The sequence below is a fragment of the Doryrhamphus excisus genome, chromosome 15 (assembly GCF_030265055.1).
Source record: "Doryrhamphus excisus isolate RoL2022-K1 chromosome 15, RoL_Dexc_1.0, whole genome shotgun sequence".
In the NCBI taxonomy this organism is placed as follows: domain Eukaryota; kingdom Metazoa; phylum Chordata; class Actinopteri; order Syngnathiformes; family Syngnathidae; genus Doryrhamphus; species Doryrhamphus excisus.
In genome coordinates this window covers 1,222,087-1,244,932 of record NC_080480.1, presented here as the reverse complement: position 1 = coordinate 1,244,932, position 22,846 = coordinate 1,222,087, and the positions used below count along the sequence as shown (strand labels likewise).

Below are 22,846 nucleotides of genomic sequence, written 5' to 3'. Positions count from 1 at the left end.
TACCTCCATCCCTCCCCCCGCATCAGAGGAGTAGAAACAACAAGCCGCCATTTTGTTTGTGCGGACTGACCGTCCGAGCGGAGGAGATAACCGAGCGAAGGAGCGACTCCGGCGACCCAAGACAGCCGCTCGCTAAACCGCCGGCTGGAAGAGAACCTAGCGAAATCCCCGTCCGCGTTACCGAGAGAGAAAAAAGACGCCACCGGGGAAGAAAAGGCGGCTGTGGAGAGGAAACGGGAGTCGGTGATAGAAATGAACGCATGAGGAGGAAATAGTGTGAAAAATCCAAGGAAGGGGGTGTTTCGTGGAGCGGAGACGCGGAAGAGAGCTACATAACACAACCAGGAGGGGGGAAATTGCGGAAAAAAGGGGCGCTACATAAAGATGAAAAATAATAATGTGTGCGTCGCGGAGGAAGGAAAGAGCCGACATAGACAATTATATAAATAAATTGCTGCCGGGCAGAAGGGAGAGGTGGAAAGAAAGGCTGCTTTAAAGAGAAGGGGGGCATTCTCCATCACAAAGAGTCAATGAGGGAATATTTTGAGAGGGGGGTGTCATTGTTGTACCGATGTGGAGCTCATCTTATGAAACAGCCATAATTGTCACATTTTCTTCATTTAAAAGCAAAGCATCTCCTCCCCCCCCTCTTCCGACGGAGCAGCAAGACCTCTCCACGATCAGTGAGTGTTCCGCCAATCTTACAAGTTCAATTAGACGGACATCCTCATTCGGTGCACAAGATCAAGTGGTCGCTTGTTAAAACATGACTAATTGGATCGATCCGATTGGCAATTAGCGTCTCATTACACCCAAGTACATTGTTGGCTACGAATAAAGTCTGCTTCAGCATCGCTTGCAGCATTTGTTTATTTTCTGACAAGTTTCCCTGCTCGTTTGATGCCCAGCTCGGATGCTGCGATCGGCACCGTGCAACGTTTGAGCCCGTTCTCGCGGACACGGTGCCTTTTGCACGATCCCCACACACTTAAGTGCACCGATGAGCAGTTTAATTCCGATACGTGCTTTTGCACAATCCCCCGGTTTCCTTCTCGGTGTTCCGCTTCAAGCATGCAGGCACCAGTTGATTGCATTTTTGCGCTGGGAATCTGCAGCAAAGTGTGTCCAGGGTTCTGAGGGTTCCCCCCGGCGCTGCATGATACTTTGAAAAGTTTTTCTTTTTTGAGTGTTTTTTGGGAGGGGGGGGAGTGATTTCCCAAACTTGATATACCGGATTTTCATCGCCGGCTATGGCGGATAGGACTGAACGCACGGCGGAGGACACATTCCGGGACAATTGTTGTGTTGCAGCCGAGGCTCCATGAGGTTGTCAGCGGGCCGCACGCCGACTCCACCTTCCCACCTCCTTCTCTTCAAATCTGCGAGGAAACAAACTCTCCGTCAGGGGAGGGGGGACTGGTCTCTCCGCACACGGGGATAAAGCGAAGAGCCGTGGAACACTCCCAACATCGCCGTCTTCTCCCCTCCCGTCCCCCAAGCGGTGGGGGGACGATCGCAAGCGATTCGGATCGGAAGGCCTCTGTGGATCTAAAACTTTTTATTTTTAATTTGTGGAAAAAATATGGCCGATAATGTCTTGGAGTCCGGCCCGCCTTCAGCCAAGAGGCCCAAGCTGTCCTCCCCAGCTCTCTCTGTATCTGCAAGTGATGGAAATGGTATGTACATGATTATTTTGCATGTTTTCTTGTTTACTAGGAGGGAGAAAAAAAGACCAATTTTGGGAATATTGCAACCCCTGCAGAGTTGCACGACACGGTCACGCACTGTCTTACTTTTAACAATGTTGTAGCGGTGCTTGGTGAAAAAGTGTATGTTGCAAGAGAGAAAAGACAAGTGTAGTTGACGACGCGATCAACTTTTCTACGAGGGATGTTTTGAAGAGTTAGCATCGAACCGCTAACTAGCTAATGACTACAAGATTCACCTCCAAACAATGGGAGAGTCGAGTCGGTCCACTCGTCGTCAAAGTTTGCTTTCTGCGTTTAAAAGTGAGAAAAATGCCCCCATGCCAAATAAAAACTATATAGTACGGGTATATCGTCACAAAGTGAACAAAACGGTCATTTAAAAACAGCATTTGCAGTAAAGCTACAAGAAGGGGCTAGCTTGCTAGCTTGAAAAGTACTGCAACCGGCTCAACTGCACTAGTTAGCCGGCTAGCTAAACAAACCAGCGTTTGTTTGCTCAATGGTGATAATCAAATATTTTTTTTCTGCACTACAATCACCACCGTGCTTGAAAATGATATGCCGTCACACATCTAGTGGGATCGACGTGTTAATTGAGAAGACGCACTCGGGATTAGCCAGCAATTGTCGTAAACCAGCTAGCTATTGTTCGATACTTGATTGAAGTTGTGCAAAGCGCACCCAAACGCAATCCAACGTAAAACACCGACTGCTTTTAATGTTGGAGCTGTAAAGGAATCTCCGAGCACTTCACACAGTCTCGTTTTAGATCTTAAATCCGAGTGGTTTTCACTTTTGTTTTGGCGACAATGCTATTCTGCTTCTCCCTCCATTGTCTTGAGTGCGCAATGACAATGCGCCGCCGCTGCTCTTCACTTTTCAAAATAATCAATCCCCTCTTGACTCACTTGCTAGCCTCTCACCATCGTTGTGCACCTAGACGTTTGCAAACTTAAATCATTTGTACCATTTAAGCACAGACAAACAAACTTTCTCCTGTGTTGATGCATCGTATTGTAACAAAAACACAGCATTCTTTTTGGGTGCAGTTGGAATAATAAGCACAATGCAATGATTTCAATATGCAAACATGCTAAAAACTGAACTTCATTTTAATGCTCTCCCTATGAAAAGAATTATGCTTTATGACCGAGGGTTTGCCGAGTTGAATTCAACATTTAGTGTTGATATACTTTCATCCAAGTCAGCGCAGTTTACATTTTAAGCTTATTTCCTAGGTTTGTTGTTGGTATTACATTGAGCATCTTTACTTTTCCTGTATCATATTCCATGAATTTATATGCCAGATATTTTTATTGATGTAATGTTGTACAACAGTAGCTGCAATACGTACACTTCAACAATGGCGGTGTGCCTATCACACTCATTCGGTTGGGTCGCCACCATTTTCGCCATGAAGTGTCCACAAACTGGTGATCAGAATCAGTTTTGAGTCCACCCAGATTTCACCTGAATAATGCAAAAAAAAATACTCAAATAAGCTTTGGGAATAACAGGAGACTGTTTTTATTTTGCTGCTTGGTAAATTGTGACTTGCTGTTCTTCTAGATTTTGGTTCACTCTTCGACCTCGAGCACGACCTCCCAGACGAGCTCATCAGTTCCTCCGACCTGGGACTGACCAATGGAGGGGACATCAACCAACTCCATACCAGTCTCGGAGGGATCGGTGTGGGGGGAGGCCAGGATGCTGCTGCAAAACACAAACAGTTGTCTGAACTTTTGCGTACTGGTGCACCAGCACAGCAGGGGGTGCCCACCTCCAACAGTACAGGACCCGGGGCTTCCATGGGCATGATGGGAGGCGTCGGCATTTCCCCCGGTGCACCCCAAGGCATGGGCCCGCAGGGCCAGCAACACCCGCCGGGACTAATGCAGCAGGTTGGGATGGTCGGAGGGGTGGCGTCGCTCAATCGGGCGACTGCTATGATGGGCGCCCAGAAGGGCAACGGTGGACAGCACCAGCAAGGCATGATGGCGGGTCATGTAGTGAACGGCTCATCGAGAATGGGCTACCCTGGCAGTGCGGGCATGGCTAACAATGGTAATCTTTTAGCGGAGACGCTACAGCAGCAGCAGCAGGGGCAGCAAATGGGGCCCGGGGGTCAGCCAGGGATACGAGCGCAGCAACCAGGAGCACTGAACAAGGTAAGCGCGCTTAATGTTGATGGGTCAGCCTGTGTTTCCCATACATTAATTTGGGGTGGCCCGCCACACATTAATTTGGACTGCCACAGATCAATCGCACAAATACTGTATATTCTAATGGGATGTGTAGCGTGTCATTCCGGCGCCGTAATGATGGAAGGTTTCTGATGATGATAATAATAATAATAATAATAATAAATCAATTTCCTGTCCTAAGCGAAGATGTGGTTGCTGGTCTGAGGTACGGCGGTAATTGCGGTGGTTTTGAACCCACTGCTGTGTCTCTACTCACTCTGTGGTGTTGCTGCTTGTGAATATCCTGTATGAGGGGAGTAATTCTATAAATAAATTTTAAAAAGCTCAGTGGAAAAATTAAATATTATTTCACATTTGGTCACCCATATTGCATTCAGCTATGGATTTATTTACATTGTCCGGATGCTATAGAAGCTATCTTCCTTTTGCTTGTTCTAATTTCCTCTGTCAATAAGTCAAATTAATGATATTGATGACACGTTACAACATATTTTACATTTTTTTTTGACCTTTTCCAATGTCTTCATTTTCTCCCCCCTCCCACAGATGAATATGATGGCCAACGCGGGCCCCTATGGCGGTCCGTATGGCCAGTCTGCTGGTCAGGGGCTTCCTGGAGCAGGGATGAACCCACAACTCCAGAACAAGGCGGCGATGCCCAACAACATGGTCAGCCAGTTCAACATGGACAAGAAGGTTCCAGCGGGTCAAGGAATGCCGGGAATGGTGAGTTCGGAAGCCGAGCGTGAACGTGAACGTGAGCGTGCATCTCGATGCGCCAGCCCTGTGATTGACTGTTGTCAATCAATCAGTCCAGAGTGCGCTCCATCTCTCACCCGGCTGAGCCACAAGTCTCAGACGACTCCATTCTACCTGAAATGCATCACGATGGAGACCAGGGGCGGAGGCTGGAATGTACTGTGATTACACTGTCAAGATCTGGTGATGGATGATATGCAGGTCTTCATCCCGGCAGGATATGCTTTATTTTAATAGCAGCGGTTGTAGGAGGTGGCGTTTTCATCAGGAGAGTAAATGACATGACACGCTCTCCTCCAAGCTCACACAAAACAATCTATTTGAGAGTTAGCCATTGTTACGACGGCATTTCGTCTTCTCCTGGTTGCACAATACTGTATGTGCAATCAGGGTATCTTTTCACCAGCAAGATGCACGGATACATACCATACTTGGGCCTTCAGTGAGGGCCTAAGCAACAAAATCCGTCTGTTAATACCCCCATTATCACAGCACAACCATACAAACCATCAATAATATACAGAAATGTAATATAACAATACCTGGCTTTACACAATTGGTTTTCTTACGACTTTTTCCTGATTATTGTGGATAAATATCATCCATACCAAAGAAACAAACCCTCTCGAAACACCTCTAAACTCGACACTACAACATCAGTTCAGAATGAATACAAATAACGATACAAATAATAATAATAAAACAATACAATAACGTGACAAAAATGTAATAAAATACATCACACTCAGCAATTTTGCACGTTAACACTGAAAAATAATAACGTCTCCTTTTCCTCATGTCACAATAGAATCAATTAAGTGCTGCTGTTCTTGTGAGGCGTTCAAGTGCACCACGTCAATCAATAGTTTTTTTTCTTTTTTACATCCATGATGTGACTGTACGCCTGTACACTGAGGCAAATCTAAAATGTGATTGCTTAAAGAAACAGCACCATTGCTCACAGTTTGAGAGCCAGCGGGCCAGCACTCTGAACTCTGAAGGCCCCGGACAGATGACATTGACTTGGAAACACAAAAAAGTCGGAAAAAAAAAATCATCCTACATGAACTGGAAGCAGTGCAGCCAAGAGACAAACTAGCTGAGAATAAATTAACAGAATTTCACTGTACAAATACTTGGCAAAAAGAACAAATACTGCAATTTAAGATGTAAATGTATGTCAGATACTCTAATGGTGGCTGGGCCAGCAAAAGAAGGCCTTGCTGGCTTTAACTGTCTTCACCAAAGACATTTAACCTTTTTTCAATGCCTGTAAATCCCAGGTTGTTGTTGTTGTTGTGCATGCAATCTTAAAATCCGCCTTCTCCCCTTCCACTGCCATTCCGAGGCGTAAATAGCGGTAGCATTCTCAGGCAATTGTCATTCCCCCTTTCAAAGATGGCTGCCATCTCCGTGTCTGTGTCCAGGCCCCTCACCATCATCATCATCAGCAGCAGCAGCCTGCAGGCATCGGCGGTGTATCAGTCGGCGGCGCGGCGGCGGTGGGAGCAGCTCAAATCGGACTAGGCGCTGTAGGGGCGGGTCCCTGCTCGGCGCCCCCTACGGCGGACCCGGAGAAGCGTAAGCTGATTCAACAGCAGCTGGTCCTCCTGCTCCACGCGCACAAGTGCCAACGGAGGGAGCAGGCCAACGGGGAAGTGCGGCAGTGCAACTTGCCTCACTGCCGCACCATGAAGAACGTACTCAACCACATGACTCACTGCCAGGCTGGCAAGTCCTGCCAGGGTGAGTCCATGAAACCGTTTGCGACGTTCCATCGTGTTCCGTTTATGAACAAACAGAGTCCTCATGTTGGAGTACCGTCTTTGTTTTCTTGTGGTATTTTTTTTTTTTTTCCAAACCGTCGCTTAGTCATTTCCTTTGTGTACGTTCTTCTCCATTTCAGTGGCGCATTGTGCCTCATCAAGACAGATCATCTCTCATTGGAAGAATTGCACACGACATGACTGTCCCGTATGCCTGCCTTTGAAAAACGCCGGAGACAAGAGGAACCAGCAATGTGAGTGTCGCCATGTATTCATGTAGGACTGCAAGCGTTGATGACCTCCTACGTCACCTAATATTCTGGCCTTCATCGCAGCTCTTGTCAGCAGTGCGGGGCTGGGTTTGGTGAACTCTTTAGGTTCGGGGGTATCGGGTGGACAGTCAAATACTCCCAACTTGAACCCGCCAAATCAGATCGATCCCAGCTCCATAGAGAGGGCCTACGCTGCCCTCGGCCTTACCTACCAGGGCAACCAGATGCAACAGCAGCCATCCCAGGCCAACATGCCAAACCAGGGACTGCAGGGGCAACCTGGGATGCGGAATCTCAATGCCATGGGTCAGTCTTCTTAGACGCTACATTGTATTGTTTTAAACGTAAAAAAAACAATGTTCCATAAATTGAAAACGCATATCTCCACCCAGGAGGAAACTCTATGGGAGTGAACGGTGGAGTGCAGGCCCCAAACCATCAGACGTCCCTTCTACCAGACGCCATGCTGCAAAACAGCATGAACACGCAGAGGTGGGACTATCTGACATACACGGAATGAATGCTTGACATTCCAAAGTTTGTAATTCCTCCATCCTGCTGTGCTTTACTCCACAGTTTGATGAATGACGGCGTGGGGAACCTGGGGTCCATGCCGACTGCAGCGCCTCCTTCTGCGGCCATGAGGAAGTCTTGGCATGAAGACATCACACAAGACCTCCGCAACCACCTTGTGCATAAGCTGTGAGTCGGCTCTCTCCCTCTGAAATAATAATACAATCATTGCGGTTGTTCAACACCGGACAGTGATAAGTGAATATCAGCAAAGTAGGAATTCTTATTCATAAGTCAAATATTTTCTCATTTAGAAAACCTGTTTACATCCTTCTGAATACATGATGATACTGCTAGACGTGAAATAACGCCTCTTAACACTCGAGCCATTTAAGACGTAGCTTGTGTGTTGCAGTAAATGGGTTCCTGACATATGGGGGCGGGGACGGGGGTGTTTAGAGTTGAGCTTATTAAGTGAGATAACTCAAACCTCCAATAAAAGCATGTAGTTCCACCTCACTGAACATTACGGTAACATTACTGACACCTAGTGACCAGTGTGGAATACTACATGTATTTGAGTGCCTTAGATTTGTATTTATATTTTTTTTTTATACCTGAAGAAAAAAATTAAGTAGTTTCTTAATTATAAATAGATATTTTTACTAATAGGCCATCTTCAACCGTGAAACGGCATGATTTATTGGTACATTAAAAAAAAAAACTGATAATGATAAAAATATAAACGGTGATGTAAGTAGTTCGTCATATGCGATGGTTGCACCAAAAAAGCTAAACTTTTTTTCTTTTTTATGTTTACGTTTTTATGCTAAACGAAACGAACCAAAATATTGGCTCCATTTTCAGGCTGGTTGTCTTATATTACCGATTATTTACCATAATTTATTTTTATTTCCATAATTTAATTTATACCATATTATTTATTTACCATTATTTATTGTTAGTATTTCTGCCGTCTTTTACAATGCGAGACAAGTCAAAATCGCCATGTTTGTGTGAGCAGGGTGCAGGCCATCTTTCCCACTCCTGACCCCGCTGCACTCAAGGACCGGCGGATGGAAAATTTGGTGGCGTATGCTCGAAAAGTAGAGGGGGACATGTACGAGTCGGCCAACAGTCGGGTAAGACATCGACACGTGTATTTGTGTCCAAGAGAGGATCCGCTACTATAAAACACCCCCCCCCTCCACCCCCATCAAGGCGGAGTACTACCATCTCCTGGCAGAGAAGATTTACAAGATTCAAAAGGAGCTTGAGGAGAAGAGGAGGACACGTCTCCAAAAGCAGGGAATGATGCCAGGGCAACCCGGCATGACTTCACCAGGCTTCCCACAGGGACCTCCTCCCAGCCTGGGTCAGCCTCCCATGGCCCCGGGGCAACCTCCAAGTAAGCAAACATTTCGTTTTTACTTTTTCAAACACTCCTCTGCTTGTTGGTGTTGAGACGCACCGACCGAATCTAAAGAGGGGGGGAAAAATAGTCAAAAATTCTTAGCTGTCCACATTGTAACGTGGGAATGGGATATTTACACAGAAAGCTACGCTATAAACCTTGCAATCCTACATAATGTTGGTGGTGGATAAAAACCTGGAATATTCATTTGCATTTAATGATGATGGCAGTGCACGGTGACCAAGTGGTTAGCATGTTGGCCACACTGTCAGGCGATCGGAAAGACCTGGGTTGGAATCCCATATTGCTTCTTATTTAGTCGTCTATTGCTTTACTGGTACTCGGTGGTTCTGAATGTCTAATATTTGGTTCATGTGACACCATATCACTATCAGATGGTCCTCATGCTGATCCATCCATGATCCGACCTGCGGGACCAAATCAGATGGCCAACAGGATGCAGAACCCAGCAGGTGACTCTTCAACGTTTAATTACAAAGAAGTAGAACACAAGGAATCGTCTAATCAAAAGATGGATTCTAATGATTGAAGGCTTTCTTCACTCTTAATTGCAAAACCACCAAAGATCTTCTCCATTAGACTTGAGTTTTTTGTGTTAATGTGGGCTCCTTTGTGTTGTCTCCACCCTCATTTAACCCCCTCCTTGTGTCCAGGAGTCAACCAGTTTGGTCAGATGGGGATGCAGTCAATGGGTCAAAGGTCAACACCTCCTCTCCCCCTCAATGCTCCGATGAACCAGGTTTGCTTCTATCTCATCTCATCTGATCAAATGGCGTATTTGCTGTGATTGATTAAACGATTAATTCATTCATTCATTCATTTTCCACCGCTTATCCTCACAAGGGGTGCTGGAGCCTATCCCAGTTGAGTAACGTAATTATCCAACATTGTTTTTTGTTGTCTCCTCTGCAGATGGCTATGGGATCAGCAAGGATGGGCCAGCCAAACGCCACACAGCTCCAGAACCAGTACCTCCCACCAGGCCAGTTTCCTGGGTCTAGCCCTGGTCTTGGCTCGGGCCCTGTTGGCGTGAACCAGCCAGGATCACAGGCTGCTGTTCCACTGGTAAAGATTCAGCAACAGAGCTCCTTGTGCTGCATAAATATCACTTCACGTTCAAGAATATTCCTCATAAGCGTTAATCGTCGCGTCTCCTGCAGCAGAACCAGATGTCAACGCCGCCATCTCTACCGGCCGGCAGCCCTTCAGCGCAGTCTGCCACCCCTGTGCCAGGCTCGGCGGCCTCCGGCGGTGTCGGCGGTGCGGGGCCTCCGCCCAGCTTGCCTCCGTCCTCCACCCCAAACCCGCCCAACACGTTTCCTCACTGCCCACCCATGCGAACAAACTCTCCCTCACCAGCACGCAGCTTAACGCCGCAACCTCATCAGACCGCTCCGACCTTACCTCGTTCTCAGACGCCGCAGCCGCAAACCCCCAGCACGCCCCAGTTGCCTCCGCCGCACCAACAGCAAGCATCTCAGCCGCAGTCGCAGCAACTGTCAGCGCAGACGCTGAACCCCGAGAAAACTAATCAGCCTCCGCAGCAGACACTTGGGGGCGTGACTACCTCTGGGTCCCAGGCAGGTCCGGCGTCTTTGGTGCCGATCCAGAACGCACACGTGCCGATGCAGCTGCCGCAGACCCCAGTAAGTTTAGTAAGACTTTAGCTTCTCACGCTACACCCGCTGGCTTTCTTCCCTGATCTTCTTCTTCTCTGTTAACCTCATTCAGGGGTCTCCGAAGCCCCCTACGGCGGCAGACGGCCAGGTATCTTCTCCGGCCTCAGTCAGCAGCGGCGCTAATCCCAGCTCTCAGCTCGCCCCGCTGGAAGGTCCTGCTCCCAGCCAAGAGGATGTCAAAATGGAAGTAAAAAAGCAGGACGACGAGGAGGAGGAGGAAGGCGTTGAAAGCCAAGGGGAGGGCAAGTCTCTTGGAAAGACGGGCAAAGTTGAGCCTGATATTAAAACGGAGGAGAAGGTTGAGGTAAGAATGTCCCTTTTCCTCAAAAGTCCCCGTGGCTGGCCTCCAAATAAATCTAGTCTCTCCTTCAGGTAAAGAAGGAGCACATATCTGGAGACGGGTGTAAAGCAGAGGCCATGGATACATCTTCATCCACGGCGTCGTCTGTGGAAACGGGTGAAGACAAGAAGCCGGAGGTGAAAAAAGAGCCCAAAGAGCAAGATGACGCATCCGAGTCCACAACCTCCCCAGCCAGCACCCAGAGCAAGAAGAAAAGTACGTTATTCTTCACGCTGTTGACTGCAACCATCAATTACATAACAAGGAAACGCTCGCGTGTCAGCAGAGGCGTTTGTCCCGTAACTTCACGCTTAACGCTGTTCTTATTTTTCCTCTTCCGTCCTCCCTGTTGCTCCCGCTGCCTTCCTTCCTTCCAGCCTTTAAGCCGGAGGAGTTGCGTCAGGCTCTGATGCCCACCTTGGAGGCTTTGTACCGGCAGGACCCCGAGTCCCTCCCCTTTCGTCAACCGGTGGACCCCCAGTTACTGGGAATACCCGTACGTATTCGAACTAGTAACAAAACTAACCTGGTAAGGGACTGCACTGGCTGCCATTTTGCTTCAACTCCTCTAAAACTGTAGATATTTTTTTTTTATTTGTTTTAATTTTCCATCTCTAAAAGCATTCATTTGTCCTCGCTATTGAATATTCATAATGTTTGTTACATGGTCTCCATACAGTGTCTTCATTGTTGTAGTTGTCATTGCATGTCAGGTTAAGAGCAAAACAAAGCAATTACTCTTATGAACTTTTGATTGACAGATGACAGGACAGACTTCATCTTCTATGGCGACCACTGTTACTTTGAAACGTTGATTCACCCGACATGTCACATGACCAAATCATCCATTAATCAATGACTTAAAGCCCCTCTTGGAGTCTTTTGAACATTTTGCTAAAGTTCATAAGCGAATTGCTTTTGTTGATCACATTGATTCATCGGACATTGTTCGTATCATTTTATTTTTTAATTTTTAAGGTTTTAGTCTGAATCTGAATTTGTGTGGTTCATCCTTGTGTTCCATCGCTTGCTTTCTAGTTCAGTTCCTCACCAGTAGCAGCGTGTTAGTAGGCAGCGTGTCGAGGCGGGGCGGGGCAGTAATGACGTTTTTATTGATTATTAAATTGATAAAGTCATGAATAATTACTACCAACTCGGGCACCCTTTACAAATTGCAGCTCAAGTTGCATGGCTTCATATTTGTGACATAATTGCTATTATGGCTTCATATCTGTGACATAATTGCTATTATGGCACATATGCATTAGGCTGATATGGAAATTGTTAATTTTTACACTTTGAAAAGTCTATCCCTTTATTGATTTGGTAGAATTTCCCACAAAAATTCATGACATCGCTTGCAATCCCATCTCTGTATTTGCCTCACCTCGGCACAGTCGGTGTGACCTATGCCGCCATGCTGCCACCATGCTGCTAGCGCTGTTAAGGTCGATCGTATTGTCAAAAAAAATTACGCTTCTTGCTGTTGGCCGTGTTCGGTTCTACGTTTTGCACCCCGGTCACATTGCATCCCTGAAAGCTGCGTGTAACTCTGCTCTCAGGATGTTTAGAAAATGTTTGAAAATCTATTTCAAATTAAAAATATGCATCCTCTCCAGCCATGTTTGACAAAAGAAGAACATGAGCAGGTCAGACTTTTACTCAGCTATTACTCGGTTCTAGCAATTTAACCATCAGGGTGCAAAGCAAAGAGCTTGAGGGCCCGAAATTGTCATGTCTCTCTGTCTGCGCACAAACCCTCTTTTCTGCAGCGCTCAACAACATTGTCCCCCTGCACCCTCTTCTCTCCCTACTCTGGTCCATCTGCAATGCCTGACGCCACGGATGACGCTCCTGTTCCGCATCCCTCTCATCTTGGATCCTCGGACGACCGAACCCTGCTGCTTCTCTCATCCCACACTCCTTTCAACCCTTTCGCTTCCTTTTTTTGGTTTCGTTTTGGACGGCGCCTTCTCCAAACCAGGACTACTTTGACATCGTGAAGAACCCCATGGACCTGTCGACCATCAAGCGGAAACTGGACACGGGGCAGTACCAAGAGCCGTGGCAGTATGTTGAGGATATCTGGCTGATGTTCAACAACGCCTGGTTGTACAACCGCAAGACGTCACGCGTCTACAAGTACTGCTCCAAGCTGGCGGAGGTGTTTGAGACGGAGATCGATCCCGTCATGCAGGGCTTGGGATACTGCTGTGGGAGGAAGGTGAGGCGGTGGTGAAAGACGGATTACTCCTGTCCGGTTATAGTCGGCGATAAATATAACATATTTTTTTTTCTTTTTGTTGCTTTTCCAGTTTGAGTTTTCTCCCCAAACTCTATGCTGCTATGGAAAACAATTATGCACCATCCAGCGTGATGCTGCGTATTTTAGCTACCAGAACAGGTAAGGGCTGTCGACTCATTGGAGCACAAGTGCACACAACACATAAAAAAAAACACTAGTGATATTATACTGCAATAATTCATTCAGTAAAGTCCGCCTGCTTTGTTTTTTTTTTTTTTGTATTTTGATCACTAAGACAATTTCTGCAGTTTTTAGTCAGTGAAGTGGTTCAGTCACAAATGAGTTAATTCGGCTTGAAATATCACCCCGGCACCATTCCCATCCACATAGCCCGCCATCTTTGATCGTCATTGTGTTTTCATTCATAAAGTGGGCTCTAATTCCGTATTTGTGGTCTCCCCCCCCGCTTGGAGCTGGGGCATTGACCTTTCACACCATCAGATGACCGCTTCCCACTTTATAAATGAAGTGAAAGGATGATGGGTCTTTGTTGCTCGACCATAATACTTCCCCTTTCACGTGTTGGAGACTGAGCCCCTTTCCTCCTCCGCAGCTCCTAGTGGTCTCTCATGTTGCTGTAATGTTGTTGTTTACCACTGAACGTCTGACGCTAATCTTTGCTTTGCCTTGGCTCTCTGTCCTCTGTTGGTTGTTATTCACATTCTGTTCCTTCATCCCCCCCACCCACTCCCCCCCCATCCCTCCATTGTCTCTGTGTGACCGGTAATATTCATTTTGACCTCCCTCCCCCTCCCTTCTCTCCCTCCCCCTTTTTTAACGCTTGTGATGTCTGCATTGGCCTGCTTTGGTGTGACCAATCATCCACTACGAAATTTACCGCTCAAAATCAAAACACCTGCCCACACAACACTCCTGCATCACGATTGGCTGCTGGCGACGACCTTCCTTGCCCTCTGCCTCCTCCTGTGTGCGCCCCCTGGCCTGCCCTGCCCTGCCCTGATTGGCGGCTGCTTCTCCGTGCCCTCTCTGTGATTGGCTGTGCTGATGGCGAACGGTGTAGTTCACCAAAATATGGGCTTCTTGCTGACAGGTACCACTTCTGTGAGAAGTGTTTCAACGAAATCCAGGGCGAGAGTGTCTCCCTGGGTGACGACCCCTCCCAGCCTCAGACGTGAGTTTCTTTCCTTTACAAAAAAAAGTTTTGTACTAATTGTTGGTCAAGGCGCTTGTGCATTTAGAAGCGGTAGATAATTATATCTTGGATTGTCTCCTAACATCCCAAATTTATCTTCTGCCTTGCTGTATGTTTTCATTTGGAATCTGCACAAGATGGTGTGTAACATTTAGTCCCATGCTCTCTTTGATAGGTCCATCAACAAAGACCAATTCCAGCGAAAGAAGAACGACACTCTAGACCCAGAGTTGTAAGTCTTTTTGATTATTTTCAGCTGTATCGATAGTATAATCATCATTTAAGTTATAGACTTAAGGAGTTTCAGGTTGTCAAAATGAATCTCAGCAGTCTTTGGTTAGCTTCTATTATTCAGCAGCTTTATAACATTATAACTGGCCCTGCTAATGAAACCTGCTATCTGCTTCTTCTCTCTGCTCAGGCTTGTGGAATGTGCCGACTGCGGTCGTAAAATGCACCAGATCTGTGTTCTGCATAATGAAACCATTTGGCCTTCAGGGTGAGCAAACGTTATTTATGTGTGAGATTGTATGGGCATTTTTAGGATCATCTAAAGTACTACATAAAAACTGTTTTTTTTTCTAGGGCTGTCAAATTATGTTACATTTTTTTTTTAGCGGATTTAACGCATGTGCATCATAGCAGGCCACACATATCTGTTAGGTCGGTAAACATAGGCACACAATTTTCATAATGAATTAATTTCTAATCTTCTCACATTATAAACTGAAAACCTGAATGAAAAGCAAGCTTGCCCGCCTTTACCGGGCCCATCCAGCCGCATCCGCCGCCTTCTGAACCACAAACTCCTGGCACTCGTTTGTCAGCTTTGCACCAGAAGTGGTTTGCGAAGGGCCCGCGCATCGCACGTCATCTGTAGCCCGACGCAGTCCCGCACACAATGAAAGTTCCTCCTGCACTAAAAATGCAATCCATACCGAGGCGGCACTCATCCTCAAACTTTGATCAAACTTACTTAAGATTTGTCCGATCAAAACACGATCGCTGCTTATTTCAGCAATCAACTCGACAACTTCCTGAATACGCACTGTAGGCATCATGGGGATGGTAGTTAGCCATTGTTTAAGCCTAATCTTGTCCTGTCATTTTATCTTTCGGTTAATAAAATACAGTAAAAATAGGCATATTTCAGACATAGTTGCAAATGGTGATTAATATTAAAATTAATTTAAAAAAATGAGTGATTAATCAGATTAAAAATGTTAATCATATGACAACCCTATTTATTTTTTTCCTAAGGCTGTCTGAATGGAACACAAAGTTAACCAATTGTATTGTCCCCCCCCCCCCACCCCCCATCACAGCTTTGTATGTGACAACTGTCTCAAGATGGCCAATAAGACACGGAAAGAGAACAAATATGCAGCTAAAAGTAAGTTTGATGTTTGTATTCAGAATAAAAAATAACCTGAGCCGCCATCATTGTATGTAGAATTATTTTTATCACTTCAACTAAACTGATTTTGTGATGTTTTGTTTTTTTTCCTTATGCAGGGCTTCCTCAGACCAAGCTGGGGAACTTTTTGGAGACACGAGTGAACGACTACATCAAACGGCAGAACCACCCTGAAGCTGGCGAGGTCACCATCCGTGTGGTCCACGTCTCCGACAAGGTGGTTGAGGTCAAACCGGGCATGAAGTCCAGGTAGGAGGCTACACATCACATTTTTTTTGGGGGGGGGGCGACTCTGCTCAGTGTGTCCAAAAGTAACCCCAAAGTATCTACTGGATGTGAGGTTTAATGACCTAATTGAATGATTGATTGATTTGTAATCCTAACATGGACACGCTTTGCTCGCCTCGCTTTACCAGGTTTGTGGACAGCGGCGAGATGGCCGAGTCCTTCCCGTACAGGACGAAGGCCTTATTCGCGTTTGAGGACATTGACGGCGCAGATGTGTGTTTTTTCGGCATGCACGTTCAAGAGTACGGCTCAGACTGCCCGCCTCCCAATCAGAGACGAGTGTACATCTCTTACCTGGACAGTGTTCACTTCTTTAAACCCCGACACCTCAGGACGGCTGTCTACCACGAGATCTTGCTCGGCTACCTGGAGTATGCCAAGAGGCAGGGGTAAGAGTCCAGACCAGGATTTGAAATGATGGAGATCTAACAATATACACCGTCGTTATTCATGTTCTCATCTTCTGCTTCAGGTACACAACGGGTCATATCTGGGCCTGTCCTCCCAGTGAAGGTGATGATTACATTTTCCATTGTCACCCAGCGGACCAGAAGATCCCCAAGCCCAAAAGGCTGCAGGAGTGGTACAAGAGGATGCTGGACAAGGCTGTCTCTGAGCGCATAGTCCATGACTACAAGGTACCGCTCCTGGTTTTAGTTCTTGGGGCCCCAGTACTTCACATTTATTGTAGATTATTTAAGAAGAAAGCTCCTGGCCTATCTACATGTGTTAGTTTACAAAAAAGTGGCCTTCACATCCTTTCATTTGTCAGTTTGTGGGCCTCAGTGGAAACTGTTTGGACACCCCCGAGTGAAGAATATCTCAGAGACCGTCCCGGTTCTTACAAGCTCTGTACTGTACGTCTTCTTTAGGACATCTTCAAACAGGCAACAGAGGACCGTCTCACGAGTGCAAAGGAGCTGCCATACTTTGAGGGAGACTTCTGGCCCAACGTGTTGGAGGAGAGCATCAAGGAGCTGGAGCAGGAGGAAGAGGAGAGGAAGAGGGAGGAGAACAGCACCTGCAACGAGAGTACAGATGTAAGATCTTGATCGTGGCGCTCATTTAACTCATTTACCACCACGGCGTGGCGTTGACTTGTAAATGCTCTCCCAGGCCACGAAAGGCGACAGCAAGAATGCCAAAAAGAAGAACAATAAAAAGACGAGCAAGAACAAGAGCAGCTTGAGCCGAGCCAACAAGAAGAAGCCGGGGATGCCCAATGTTTCCAATGACCTCTCCCAGAAACTCTATGCCACCATGGAGAAACATAAGGAGGTGTGCGCTTTCAATTTAATTTCTGTTACCGTCCTTAACGAGCACAATTACGATACATGTAGTTGTTTTATATCAGGGGTCGGCAACCTTTACTATGAAAAGAGCCATTTTACCCCCTCGCACACTAAAGAAAAATCAACTGGAGCCGCAAAACATATAGTATGTTTAAAACAACATTAGAGGGAATTTGGGGGTATCAAAGTAGTTCAGATAAGAAAAGACGAGTTGGAGTACTCTTGCTAGTATTGGAGATAAACGTACATAAATAAAAAACTAAATAAAAACTACTGTAAACTTACCTGATTTATTTACTCTGGCGCAAACAAGTTCCCATGCTGCTGTTTTGAAATTATCTCTAATTTATTTTTGAGAATTGTCAAATAGCTCCGGGAAAGTATTACTTATTTTCCTTCATATACTGAACTGAATAGCAGTCAGAACTCAGTCAGGATGCATTCATGGTCTCAGACAAAGTTGGATTTTTTAAAACTCATTACAAAAGATGTGTATTTTCCCCACTCGGGTGTTAAAAAATATTCAAGCATCGCAAAGGGAGCCACAACAAAGAGGATGAAGAGCCACATGCGGCTCTGGAGCCGCAGGTTGCTGACCCCTGTTTTATATTGTTTGATCATTCCCACCGTACCATCTTAATTACCAGGTCTTCTTCGTCATTCGACTCATCGCCGGCCCCACCGCCAACTCACTGCCCCCCATCACCGACACTGACCCCCTGATGGCGTGTGACCTGATGGACGGCCGTGACGCCTTCCTGACCTTAGCGAGGGACAAGCACTTGGAGTTCAGCTCTCTCCGACGGTCCATGTGGAGTTCCATGTGCATGCTGGTGGAGCTCCACAACCAGAGCCAGGACCGTTTTGTTTACACTTGCAATGAATGCAAGCACCACGTGGAGACGCGCTTCCACTGCACCGTTTGCGAGGTGAGGATCTCGATTTTTATTTTTTTTTGTCATGCTTTGAGCTTGTCTAGCAATTCAACTGTTTGGTTTTTGCTCCCCATCCAGGACTACGACCTGTGCATCACCTGCTATAACACTAAAGGTCACGAGCACAAAATGGACAAGCTGGGACTCGGTCTGGACGACGACAGCAACAACCAAGCGGCGGCGGCTACTCAGAGTCCGGGAGACTCTCGCCGCCTCAGCATCCAGCGATGCATCCAGTCGCTGGTCCACGCGTGCCAGTGCCGCAACGCCAACTGCTCGCTGCCGTCCTGCCAGAAGATGAAGCGGGTTGTCCAGCACACCAAAAGCTGCAAGCGCAAGACCAATGGCGGCTGTCCCATCTGCAAGCAGCTCATTGCTCTGTGCTGCTACCATGCCAAACACTGTCAGGAGAACAAATGTCCCGTCCCGTTCTGCCTGAACATCAAGCAAAAGCTCCGACAGCAACAACTCCAGCACCGACTCCAACAGGCCCAGATGTTGAGGAGGAGGATGGCCAGCATGCAGAGGGTGGGGCAGCCAGCCGGGGGTCAACCCGGTGGACATGTTATGGGACTTCCATCACCTGGTACCAATGGCATCACCGCACCCAGTACTCCAACATCCGTTGGAACTCAACCGCCAACTCCTCAGACACCAACTCAGACCATGCCCCCGGTCCCGCAGCAAGCACTGGGCCCAGGACCCGGAGCTCAGCAAGCACCTCAGCAGGGTGGGATGCCTCCACAAAGTGGCATGCCTCCACAGCAGCAGCTTCACCACCAGTTTCAGCAGATGCCGGGTGGAGGGGTTGGCACGGGGGGCATGATGGGCTCCCCTCAGCATCCGCACCAGATGCTCCCACAGGTCCAGCAGCAAAGCGGAGCAGGAACCAACCATCAGCAGCTCCACCAGCACCCCAACAATGTTCCTGGATATGCTAGCAGACCCCCGGGCTCCTCTCCTATCCACCATTCCCAAGGAAAACCGGTTCTAGGGTCTGCCACACCCCCTCGGCAGCAACCCGGTTGCCCCGTCATGGCGGGAAGCGTGGGGGGCCAACCCCCCAATCAGCCCCAAGGCCAGCCTGCTCTTGCACAGCAGCAACAGCAGCCAACCTCTGGTCCTCCGCCCGCTGCAGTGGAGATCGCAATGAAGATCCAGAGGGTCGCTGATGCTCAGAGGAAAATGGCTCTGCAGAGACAAGCAGCCGCAGGTTTAATGCCGTCTCATCCCCACCATCAACAGGGCCAAGGTCAACAGATCGCCATGGGACACCCAGGAACTGGAGCAACGGTCGGGCCACAGGGGATGCCGCCCCAAACACAAGCTGCAATGCAGTCTGCTCGGGCTCATATGGATCAGCAACAAAGTGCTCCGCCCGGGATGATGGTTGCAGCCGGCGGGCCCATGCAGCAGCAACCGCAGCAAGGCACCCTGCCCCAGGGCCAGATCCCGTCTCAGGCGCAGCTTCAGCAGCAGAGGATGAGCGCCCCGCTCCAAAACCAGCAGCAGTGGACCGGCCAGGGGATGCCGCCCCAGCAGAGGCAGGCCATGATGAACCAAATGGGCCATCAGGTGCTGATGTCAGCGCAGCAGATGCAGCAACAACAACAACAACAACAACAACCGCAGCAACAACAACAACAACAACCGCAGCAACAAGCTCAGAGCCATACCGCCATGATGAATATGGCGCAACAGCAGTCGCAAGGTGCGAGTGGTGGGGTTCCAGGTGGAGCTGTGCCTGGACCTGTCCCAGGAGCAGGTGCGGCTGGCAACATCACCCAGGCGGCCTTACACGATCTTCTACGCACTCTTCGCTCACCCAGCTCGCCTCTCCAGCAGCAGCAAGTCCTCAACATACTGCGCTCTAACCCTCAACTCATGGCTGCTTTTATTAAGCAGAGGGCATCGAAATACAAGGGCGCACAGGGGGGCCCCGGCGGCATGCCAGGAGCTCCTGGACCCACAGGAGGTGCTGTCGGTAATGTCATGGCGGGAGGGGGCCCGCAGATGAACATCAATGCAGCTGCTGCAGGCCAGCCAGGCATGCACATGGGGGGCCAGGGAGGGGCGAATGTCAACATGGCCGCTATGGCTCAGCTACAGCAGGTGCAGCAGCAGCAGATGCAACAGCAAGTGCAACAGCAAGTGCAACAGCAAGTGCAACAGCAACAGATGCAGCAGCAACAACAACAACAGCAGCAGATGCAACAACAGCAGATGCAGCAGCAGAGACCACTTCTTGGTACTTTACAGCAGCAACAAGTTGCAGCTCTACAACAACAACAACAGCAGCAGCAAGCAGGAGGAAGAGGTCTGCAAGGCCAAGGACCCCAGATGGCAAATCTTAACAGAGAACTGCTCATGAGGAGACATCTGCAACAACAACAACAGCAGCAACAACAACAACAACAACAACAGCAACAACAAATGGGAGTTAATCACGGGCAATTTCAGCAGCCACAACCCCCACAGGGGCAATGCTACCTGGGACAACCTGGGATGCAGCCTCTCCCAGTGGGCCAGGGGCCCCCAGGAGGCCCACCCCTCGGCCCTCAGCAACCCGGGGGACCCCCCGGCCAGCAGGGCCAAGGTTACCCAGGCTCGGTCCAGCAGCAGCAGGCCACAGCCGCACTGCAGCAAAGGCTCCAGCACCAACACCACCTCCAAATGCAGCAACAGAATGCCATGGTGGGCCTGCCCGGGGGCGACGCCGGGTCCAGTGTCGGCGGGGGTGTAGCGGCCCCCCAGCAGTCACCCCAAGGTCCTCAGACGGGTCAAAGCGGCCCGCCACCTTCGCAGGCCCTTCTCCAGCAGGCCCTCCACCAGAGGCTGCTTCAACAGCAGCAACATCTCGCCACCGGAGGCTCACCAGCGCAGCACAGCAATCCCATGAGCCCTCAGCAGCCCCCGCAGATGGCCCAGTCGCCCCACCCGCACCTGCAGGGCCAGGCGCTGCCCACATCCCTGGCTAACCAGGTGCGCTCGCCCCAACCCTCGCCCAGACCCCAGTCCCAGCCTCCACACTCCAGCCCGTCCCCGCGCATGCAGCCCCAACCTTCCCCGCATCACATATCCCCCCAGATGCAGACGGGCTCCCCGCACCCGGCCCACCTGAACCAGCACCACCCGGGCATGGTGGTCCCCCCACAGCAACAGCCTTCGTCCCAGCAGCAGCAGCAACAGAACTCTATGGAGCAGTTCGGCTCGGACCAGAGTGCCATGTTATCTCAGCTGAGCGGTATGGCGGGTCTGCACGGGCAGGGGGGCGGCAGTCAGGACCCACTGGGGCAGAGTATGAATCACAACCCTTTAGACATCATGTAGGAATTCTACTTCGTGTGTCATGTTGAGCTGGAAACGCTCGGATTCTTCGCACAAACTGCACTCATCCAGGACAGTGTTATCTCTCATTACTTAGCCTTTCTTTTTGATACTATTATTAAATGTTATTTAAAATGTTTTCAATAAAGATACATTGAACTGAACTTCCTATGGGAGATGAACAATAAAATCAAGCAGTCATTAAATAAATTAGAATAAATGAATTATAAGTTATTGCTGTTTTAATATATTTTTTGCCAATTGTGGACAAAGGGGGAGGTGGTTTGTCTCGCGCCCCCACAGCTTACAGAATACATGAAAGGTAATATTTTTGGAGGTATGCGACTACGTGGGGGGGACTTGCCTTTTTTTTAAAAATGTTTTTAAGTGTCGAATTGAAGAGGAAGTGAAATAATGCAAATAATTTTTTTTTTTTTTTTAATTGTGTCCCACCATTCAGTCTGAGTTTGTTTTTGCAGAGTGGGACGGGATTATTATTCATGTGAACCCAAACATGATGCATATCTTTTGCTTTATTTATTGTTTTTGGGGTGGGGTGTCTGTACCTTGACACTGCGCTACACTTCCTATAGAAATATATTTTTGTTATTGATTGTTCAGACCGGGGTAGTTTTTCTTTCACTTGACATGACTTTAGTTGGGTGTGTCCGGGGTTGGGTGGGGTATAATCCAGATGTCAGTGTTTTCTTGCAGTCTGCTGTGAGTTTGACATGAGAGGACACTTTGTGACGTCCCAGCCAGCCTCTGTCATGGACATCCACCATGCTGGAAGGGACGGTTCCCTTGCAAACATGCAGACCCTCTCCCTCGAATGTGTGTGCACTCCTTCCTTAAAAGACACTCGATAAGGAGCATGGGAGACTTGGGGAGGTGGGCTGCATACCTGTGTGCCTGTAAACCTTTGAGTACATCGGCTGGGATGTGAAACATGAGCGTGATGGGCTCCTTGTATTTTTTTTTATTTTTTTTCACAATTCTCCTATTGGGATTCAAAGGAGAACATCGATCCAAATGAACTGTGTTGCACAGAAATGAGGAGAATGGAGGAGATATGAGTCAGTCAGTCTCCATTTCTTTCTGCCTCGTCCCCTTTGCTGCTTCCCTAGGACTCCACCCCACCCCAGCCTCCGCCAGGGGGAATGGTTCTCCCCCCAAAGTCCATTCTCTATCTTTTTCTGCTAAGAACTTTGGGAGTTTATTTAATATTTTTTACTGTACAATGGAAACTGTGGACTCAAATACTGTTTTTTATAATAAAATCAAAATGAACAATAATGATGTGGCAGCTTGTTTATGGTTATTTACAATTTGACCATTTTTTTTCTGAAAATAGGCATTTTTTCTTAAAGAAAACGTTTTATTTGCCATAAATTTGTAATAATGTATAAATATGTGACAATATAGGTAAAGTGCACTGTAACAAGCTCCCAG

General features: G+C 48.1%; 1 protein-coding gene across 6 annotated transcripts; it reads left to right on the top strand.

Moving 5' to 3' along the window:
- Positions 1–35: 35 nt before the first annotated feature.
- ep300b (E1A binding protein p300 b) lies at positions 36–22,690 on the top strand. Of its 6 annotated transcripts, none has more exons than XM_058048858.1 (30): positions 36–1,676; positions 3,279–3,877; positions 4,460–4,639; positions 6,100–6,418; positions 6,579–6,692; positions 6,774–7,016; positions 7,103–7,202; positions 7,287–7,412; positions 8,248–8,365; positions 8,445–8,631; positions 9,033–9,110; positions 9,312–9,397; positions 9,571–9,723; positions 9,822–10,304; positions 10,390–10,641; positions 10,710–10,893; positions 11,055–11,206; positions 12,662–12,901; positions 12,993–13,081; positions 14,004–14,114; positions 14,311–14,367; positions 14,557–14,634; positions 15,461–15,528; positions 15,651–15,801; positions 15,969–16,229; positions 16,313–16,478; positions 16,713–16,880; positions 16,957–17,118; positions 17,780–18,061; positions 18,146–22,690. In XM_058048858.1, exons 1-30 carry the CDS (start codon positions 1,583–1,585, stop codon positions 21,395–21,397), a joined length of 8,553 nt encoding a protein of 2,850 aa, XP_057904841.1. In that variant the 5' UTR covers positions 36–1,582; the 3' UTR covers positions 21,398–22,690. The 6 variants fall into 6 exon arrangements, with proteins under 6 accessions (XP_057904841.1, XP_057904845.1, XP_057904842.1 ...); XM_058048862.1 differs by having other exon boundaries at positions 37–1,676; positions 11,055–11,173; positions 14,034–14,114; XM_058048859.1 differs by having other exon boundaries at positions 37–1,676; positions 9,819–10,304; positions 14,034–14,114.
- The last annotated feature ends 156 nt before the right edge of the window (positions 22,691–22,846 follow it).

What these genes read in the sequence shown, in the direction of transcription:
- ep300b (XM_058048857.1), top strand. Translation starts at nt 1,583, where the DNA reads ATGGCCGATAATGTCTTGGAGTCCGGCCCGCCTTCAGCCAAGAGGCCC. An exon ending in GATACTGCTGTGGGAGGAAG is followed by an intron (nt 12,902 to 12,992) that starts GTGAGGCGGTGG and finishes TTGCTTTTCCAG; the next exon opens with TTTGAGTTTTCTCCCCAAAC. An exon ending in GAAACCATTTGGCCTTCAGG is followed by an intron (nt 14,635 to 15,460) that starts GTGAGCAAACGT and finishes CCCCCATCACAG; the next exon opens with CTTTGTATGTGACAACTGTC.